Source organism: Astatotilapia calliptera, chromosome 6 (genome assembly GCF_900246225.1).
Source record: "Astatotilapia calliptera chromosome 6, fAstCal1.2, whole genome shotgun sequence".
Lineage (NCBI taxonomy): Eukaryota > Metazoa > Chordata > Actinopteri > Cichliformes > Cichlidae > Astatotilapia > Astatotilapia calliptera.
Genome location: NC_039307.1, coordinates 10684986 through 10693275, shown reverse-complemented (window position 1 = coordinate 10693275; position 8290 = coordinate 10684986). Strand labels below are relative to the sequence as shown.

Genomic DNA, 8290 nt, shown 5'->3' with positions numbered 1-8290 from the left:
CTCCAGAGCTGACCCCGAGTTCAGCAGGGAACTTATTCTTCTAGTCCCAAGAGAAAAGACGCTTAAGAAAGGTGTGAAAAAAGTTGACTAGAATTCAGGTAGTTTTCAGTTTTAAAATGACATTTTTTATGTTTACATTTCACCTTAACTGAATTTGACATGTAGATTGCTTAGTGATCAATAAAAAGAGCACATCTCATGAAGCTGATCACATTATATACAATTTTTCCTCTGACAAATTGTACCATATTGCAGCTGAGGGTGCTTGGAAATAATTAGACTGTGAATTATGTTGTGTCAAAACAAAAGCGATAAGGGTGACTGAAAATAAACTCACTGTTTGTTCCATTCCAAAAAGAAGAACTCCTCATCAATATATTGCCCAATTGCACAAAAGAGGCCTACCTTTAAAAAAAACTTTTTAACAAAAGTTCAATATGTTGCTGTGAGGGCAGCATAAAGGAAACACTACATAGAGACACATCTTCTCAGGTGATGTGTGCTTTGTTTCTTTCTGATGTAAAACTAAACACTGATCACATAACACATAATGACACCTAAACCGGTCCCAAAAGTAATATATAAAGGTTGTTGTTGGAATAGTGCATTGTTTCCTTACAGTTTACTTGTGCCCCCTTGTGTTTTTTGGGTGCTATTACTACTCAAAGTGCTTTAAGATCCAGCAGCATTTCATTCTTCTCTTACTCATACTCTGTATGGTTAAAACACACACACACACACACACACACACACACACACACACACACACGGTAGAACAAACATGCAGTAAATGGGAAATGGTTAACAAGAACAATGTGAGCCGAATGCTTAAATGATAATCTAGATTCTGCATAACGTTCAAGTTCAGACTGAAAAGACCTCAAAGGACAAATTTTGTTCTGTGTTCATAATCGGTGACATGTGAGGTAATCATTAACATATCATTGCAGCTGTCCTTCAGCGAGAATGTGTGTTGCTCTTGAGGCCATTTTTTTAAAGCAAACCCAGCTTGGATTTTTTTTTATTAGATTAGGAAATGTTCAATGTGTGGTAAAGTCTTGACAATAAAGAGCACTGGGAATAGAATTTTGTGAACATCTTTTTCTGGGATGGTTACATTCAATACATGTTTACTCAGTTTCATTAGACATCAAATATGAACAGGACAACCAGCTGTTGTGATGGCAAACACATTTATTGTTGTGCATAGGTCATTACAATCCAAATAAAATAATTAATTAAAAACAATAGGAATAAAACAATTCTTAGTAAAGTATATTGTATTATATTCATTGCATTTGCTGACTTGACAGAAAAAAAATGCAGTATTAAAACACAATCAGAAAAAACACAAGTAAAAATGTATTTGTTTTATTACACTAAAATAGAAAAACTGTGTTTACTGGAAATAACATTTAGATCAATAATTATTACTAGTGGAAAAAGTCCCAACTGTCATCAAGCTATAAAATGTATATCTAATAATAGCAGACTAAAATGAAATTTAACAATTTCTTTGTGTGTGTTAAAAGTAAATGGCATTGCTCCAACTGCCCACACATATTTTCAGTGCAAACACCAGCTCACACAGCTACAATATGCACACTGGTCTTCTGTACACAGACAGCCCCCCCACACACGCACAAACACAAGCAGAGGCTGATTGGAATCTGACAAATGTAAGTCACATGCATTAGTAAACATCTGCAATCCACCCACAACTCATTTCACTTTCTACTCTTTTAAAAAGCCCTTCTATCCATTTCCTTAGCAGCTTGTTCAAATTAGGATTAATTAGTTCTTTAAAACCTGAATCATGAAATAACTGCCAGAAATCTTTTTTTTTTTTTGATAATGGAGTGTTTGTTGAACTTTTAGACAAAATATATATAACATTATTTCAAATTTTAATCTGCATATATGAGTTTTAATTTGTATCACATTTGTTACATAAGCCATATTTTTGCAATTTAGTCATTAAATATTTGTCATGCAATTTATATCATTTTTGAGAGTAAAAAAGTCATAAGCCTTCCCCCTTATTAAATAAACTTAATTTAACAAACCAAACTTAACTTTATAATACTATGAAACCTATTATGTTCTGAATATCCCCTTGTAGATAATGACCTTGCAGTTTCCAGAAACTTAAATAATGAAGTTGTGACCTCTGTATCTGTTCAAATACCCACTGGTTTCATACAAAGGATTTCTCTTGTTGCTTTACCTCTCCTGTTGCTACTGTTTGTTGGTCGTCTTTTGCTGGTCTTCCGATAATGGGCAGAGCTCTTGCTCCTGGTGGAGGAGAGCCGATGTGCAGCAGAGCTCCCCCCACCAGGAGCAGTATGCTGGCCCCCCAACCCAGGTACAATGCCGGCCCCAGTTCTCTTTTCAAAGGCGCAGCAACATTTGGATCATAGAAGTCCCTGATGATTGCATAGGCAGTTCCACAGATGGGTATCAAGTAGGCAAGCCCAGCCACAATGAAGAGCACCCCTGCTATCCTTTCCAGTCTTGCCTTGGAGTCCTGGTTATTGTCTCCCATGCAGTGAGTACACTTGGCTCCTGACACCCCGAGGATGATGGCCAGAAGACAGAGAAGTAAAGACAGAACTGCGAGGCTCCGGGCTGCTTGGGTAAACATAGGCAGTGCCAGGGTGGAGTCATAGGTCTTGCACTGGATCTGTCCTGTGGTCTGAGACAGACAGTTCATCCACAGTCCTTCCCACAACACCTGAGCAATGACTATCTCTCCACCTACGAATGCAGATACACGCCACAGAGGAGCAGCACACACCAGCGCCCCACAAACCCAACCCAGCAGAGCCAGCACCAAACCCATCAGCTGAAGACCTGTTGATGCCATTGTTGCTTATGAAACTTTAAAAAAAATACCCAAAAGTGATCTTTTCTTTGAAATACCCTGGTTCAGTTTTTTTCTTTTCTTCTCCACTATATTCCAGTCATTTAAAGGGATTTTAAGCTGTTTGTATGGGTCCCTTCAATTCAGTTCAGTTCAACTGAATTTTATTTATATAGCTCCAAATCACAACAGCAGTTGCCTCAAAGGCACTTCTTCTCCTCAGTGTGCTTTCTTTTTCTTCCAATAGGTATGCTGCAAAGATGAAATCAACTTCAGGAAATTAATTTCATAGAGACACATTTCAAATTTGCTAAGACATAAAGTAGTATCAGAAAATTTACACAGCAGTCAAAATGTAGTCCTTTCAATAACATATCTTACACAAATTTCAACACTTACTTTAATCTGTTATCCACAGACGATGTGATGGTTTGTTAATCATTTGTGTGTTTCTAGTGATGGAGAGTAGCCATATGATGCAAGTAGTTGATGTCTTTCTTCTGTTGTGACTGACCAGTTTGTCTCACACACAGAGATGTAGGAGGGCAGCAGTGTAATAGTGCATACTAAATACACACCACATACACAGAGCTGGTTATGCAAAAAATGAAATAACAGCACAAGGACACTAGGACACTTTGTTACAGACATTGTTGCTTGCTACTATGTTCTCATCTCTTTGAGCTTGAGTGGGCAGAATGAGGCGGAGGATGAAGTCAGGGAGTAGTTTGAAGCTCATTAGCATATGCCAAACTGACTATAGTGGGATACTACAGAATTGGAAAAACTCTAATAAGAACTAAAAGTAACATATTAAATTATATATAATATATAATAAATTATATAATATATTGCTTTATATATTATATAATGTTTTAAGTTTTAAGCTGACAAAAAATTTGTTTGGTTTTTGTAAGTTGTTCTGTGATCAGACAGCCACTAGATGACATTAGAGACACTGCTAACACTACCACACTGGCATAAGGTCCATTTGAGGCCTATGTTTTCATTATTTCCGTGCTACACAGGCTTTCCTGATGGTGATATCCTGTTAACAGTTTTGAATAGCATCCACTTATACTCCTTCTGACACAGCTGGTTTCATTGTTTCAACATGAGGTCCCTTGTTTGTTGTCACTGCTTCTCCAGCTCAAAATAAACCTACTAAATAACGCCAGACTTTCTGAGAGTAAAAACACTGTCTCTGAATAAATTACCTAAAAGTCGAGTCGGCTTCTAAACCTTTGGTCCATTTATAACTCTACATAAATTAGTGTGAAAGTGACAAAATGAACGATAATGAAGGCAATTTAATAATCCATATAACAGGTAATTTAATGGAGTTGTATTTGTTTAATTTTAATTTTAGTATGCACTTTTAAGAGTAATGCTGTGTCTGGTAATGTGTTGTTTGTTTATGAGCTGACGATGTGCAGTGGGAGTTATGAGGGTAAAAACTAAGCAAAATCCATATTTGACATGTCTCACAGCATTAAAGAAACATACAAATAAAACGTGTTAACAGAGAAATGTTTGCTAACACTGTTGAAAAAGACCATTTAAGATGTGAAAATCTGACTCCATATTCAGAATGGATTTCCACCTTACAATATACAGAAATTACTTATAAGAATTACCCATTCCCGCAGTTAATAATCACTGTTGGTGTAAAGGTTTTACAGGACACAATTATCTTTTTTTATTATTTGAGCTATTATTTACTTATGAAAGTGGCCCTTTTGCATTTGGTTGGTTCATACTTAATTCCCACAATATCAGAAAAATGGTAAAAGGGGCCACATTTAAGAGCAAATTGTTGACACCTAGACATAAAAGTCCGAGTTTTTATAGCATTTACTTTGTTATGCTTCTTGTGTTTAGTACAGAACTGAAAGCCTTTGTGATCACTGTATTCAGAATACAATGGGATTAGGTGTGTTCCTCCTGCTTGTTGCAGTTGTAAAGATATAACATTAAATTATAATTCAAATATACTAAGAACACCATAAAACCACTTGCACACATTAAAAAAGAAGTAGCTTTACCATGATGTGAAATGTAATGAAATAGCATAAAATTTAATATGTAAAGTCTATTTTTAAGCAAATTAAAATGCTATTTTGAGCCTACTTATCAACATCTTACCTAAAGTGTGTTTGCCAATTCAGGGTGAGACCCTGTTCTATGGGGGGGAAGTGTGACGGCCAGTGGGCTGGCCTTGTGTTTTGCTTTTTCTTTTACCTGTTTCTTGCAGGTAGGTGGAGCTGACCCAATTACTGATGCAGCACACCTGAGGGGCCAGTCCCAGTGTATATAAAGACACCTTGACTGAACCAGGGTGGCTGGCTTTTGGCTTCCTCTGACGTGTTATGTTTATTTGGAAGTTTCAGTTATGGCTGTTATGTCCTTTAACTTGTGTTTAAGTTGCTTTACCTTATTTTCATTAAATATGTCTTACAGTCTTTAAAAGCCTGTGTGTGGTCTCCCATTTGTTTGTCACTTCCTATGAGCCGGGTTGTGACAGTGTTGCCTTGCAAGATGGCACCGGTGTACGTGGCTTGCCGTCCTCGGCTACATCTGCTTCGCTGCTTCTTACCCTCTCTACGCTCTTTATGGACCTTGGCATTGTATTTTTTTATCCTTTTAGTTGTATGCGCATCTAATGGCTGTGCACTGATTACATACGACAGGCAAACACTTTTAAATCTAAGACTCTCTCATTCCTCTCGGCCTGATCCTTGCTGGAACCTGAGTGACGCCACCGCGCCCCGACCGGACCCTCCGACCGGACCCTCCGACCGGACCCTCCGACCGGCTTCCTCCACCTACCTATTCCGAATCTACACAAGAAACGCTATAGGAAACGCAGTAGAAGGAGCGGCCATCGCGTTCGCTTCAGGCTCTACTTTAAAGCCAGAGCCACAGGCTACCCACATGCCAGCCTGGATATTTTATCTTCTTTCCCTCCTTCCCAGGAGCGCTCTGATGCTAAGTTGCTCACCCACCGTTGGATCTGCTTGGCCGACCACGAAGTCTACCCTGCGATTCCAGTGGCATGTTCTCCTGCTCGGGTTTGGATAACATTGCTCCGACGCGGCGTTTGCCGAAGCAACCTAAGTGTCCTACGACGCACCACCCGTGGCGACTTAGCCCCTAGGATACGGATGGCATTGCTTAATGTCAGGTTGCTGGTCAATAAGACCTTTCTTTTAAATGACTTCATCTCCACTAATGGGATTCAGAATCAGAATCAGAATCAGAATACTTTATTGATCCCTGGGGGAAATTATTTTTTGTTACAGTGCTCCATTTTAAACCAACATTAAGACAAGACAGACAATACGCTAACTAAGAATAGTACAATATATACATATATATACATACATAAGTCACTTATAAATAAATAGTTGGAAAAGAAACATGTGTAGCTGTAGCAGCAAACAGTGTGTTAAGTGGATGCCTTATTCCTGACTGAAACCTGGATTCGTCCTGGTGAGTTCATCCCTTTTACTGAACTTCTTCCGTCGGACTGTGTTGCTTTTAGCTCACCAAGGCTTACTGGTAAGGGTGGCGGCGTAGCCTCGGTTTTTAAGAATTCGTATGCAGTTCGGCAGCTACCCTCACCTACCTACTCTAGCTTTGAAGTCCAATTATTGGAGATGACTGCATCCACGACCACACTCTGTGTGGTGGTTTATCGACCGCCTAAATATAGCAAATATTTTATCACGGACTTTGCTGATCTCCTAGGCTCCGTTCTTTTTAAGTATGGTTGTGTTTTCATTGTCGGTGATTTTAACATACACACTTGCTGTAAGGATGACTCATTTGCTAAAGACTTCCTTGCCTTAACGGACTCTTTTAACCTGGCTCAGTGGGTTAATGAGCCAACGCATGTTAAAGGACATCTTAGTGCGCATGCGCCAACCAGCGTGCAGCCTGTTACAGTCGCTCCTGCTTTTCTCTTAGTTTAGCTCTTTTTTCTTACGTATTCTTTTTTTTTTCTGACTTGTATTTTCCTCCGTTTTCTATCTCTTACTCAATCATGTGGATTGAGAGAGTTTTTGTTCTTCTGGTGGCCGTGGAACTGTTACTTTTATCATGGAACGGGACCGCGGCACATCTCCTACACGCACGGACTGTTTACTCCAGAGATCAGCTGATCGCCCTGATGCTGGCCAGCTCGCTGGCCAGGCCCGCAGAAGTACCAGCTGAAATTTGGAGGAAAACACATCGGGGATGCAGAGGTCAAGGACAGAAGAGAAGAAAAAAGGTGACGGTGAGACAGCGGAGGCTCGAAGCGAGGAGGAGGTTTAAACCGTGTCTGCCGTCTATCGTGATGGGAAATGTGCGATCGTTGGCAATTAAAATCGACGAGCTCTCAGCACTGGTACGGAGTCAGAGGGAATACCGAGAGTGTAGCCTGATGTGTTTCACCGAATCATGGCTGCACCAGGACATTCCCGATGAGAATGCTTCCGTGGAAGGCTTCCACACTGTTCGGGCGGACAGGGACAGCATCGCTAGCGGTAAGCGTAAAGGAGGTGGGCTTGCTGTTTTAGTTAACAACCGGTGGTGTAACCCTGCCAACATAACAATCAAAGAAAGGATTTGTTGCCCGGACACTGAACTGTGTGCTGTTGGACTCAGGCCGTATTATTTACCCAGGGAATTCTCTCACGTCATCTTTGTGGCTGTCTATGTTCCCCCCTCTGCTAACCCCACAGCTGCATGTGACACTATCCACTCTGCCATAGCTCGGCTACAGACTCAGCACCCGAGTGCCTTTATTGTGATCTCGGGTGACTTCAACCATGTATCACTGGACAATACACTACCAACATTCAAACAATATGTGGACTGTCCCACCAGGGGAGAGAAAACTTTAGACTTACTGTATGCTAACGTCAAGGATGCATACAGCTCCTCCTCCCTCCCCCCACTTGGTAGGTCAGATCATAACCTGATTCACCTCACCCCCCGCTATGTGCCAATTGTGAGGAGGGAACCTGTGACCACCAGGACTGTTAGGAGGTGGTCAGAGGAGGCCTTAGCAGAACTACAGGGCTGTTTCGAGGTGACCGACTGGGAAACACTCTGTGAGCCTCACGCCGAGGACATCAATGGGCTTACTGAGTGTATCACAGGCTACATAACTTTCTGCACCGACTCCATTGTTCCAGCTCAGACTGTTCATTGTTACCCAAATAACAAGCCGTGGGTGACTAAGGACATCAAAGCCCTCCTCAACAACAAGAAGAGGGCTTTCAGAGGGGGCAACAAAGAGGAGGTGAGGAAGATCCAGGTGTTACTAAAGGACAAGATCAGAGAGGCTAAGGACAATTACAGGAGGAAGCTGGAGTGGAAACTCCAGCAGAACAGCATGAGAGAGGTGTGGAGGGGCATGAAGACCATCACTGGATTCAG

General features: G+C 40.8%; 1 protein-coding gene across 1 annotated transcript; it reads right to left on the bottom strand.

The window, feature by feature from the left end:
* Positions 1 to 1385: 1385 nt before the first annotated feature.
* On the bottom strand, positions 1386 to 3050 carry LOC113023844 (claudin-9-like). Its single transcript, XM_026170250.1, has one exon. The coding sequence runs from the start codon at positions 2864 to 2866 to the stop codon at positions 2198 to 2200; it is 669 nt and encodes a 222-aa protein (XP_026026035.1). The 5' UTR covers positions 2867 to 3050; the 3' UTR covers positions 1386 to 2197.
* Positions 3051 to 8290: the final 5240 nt, after the last annotated feature.

Bases quoted from the DNA above. Each gene is read 5' to 3' on its own strand.
- LOC113023844 (XM_026170250.1), bottom strand. From the start codon at position 2,866: ATGGCATCAACAGGTCTTCAGCTGATGGGTTTGGTGCTGGCTCTGCTG.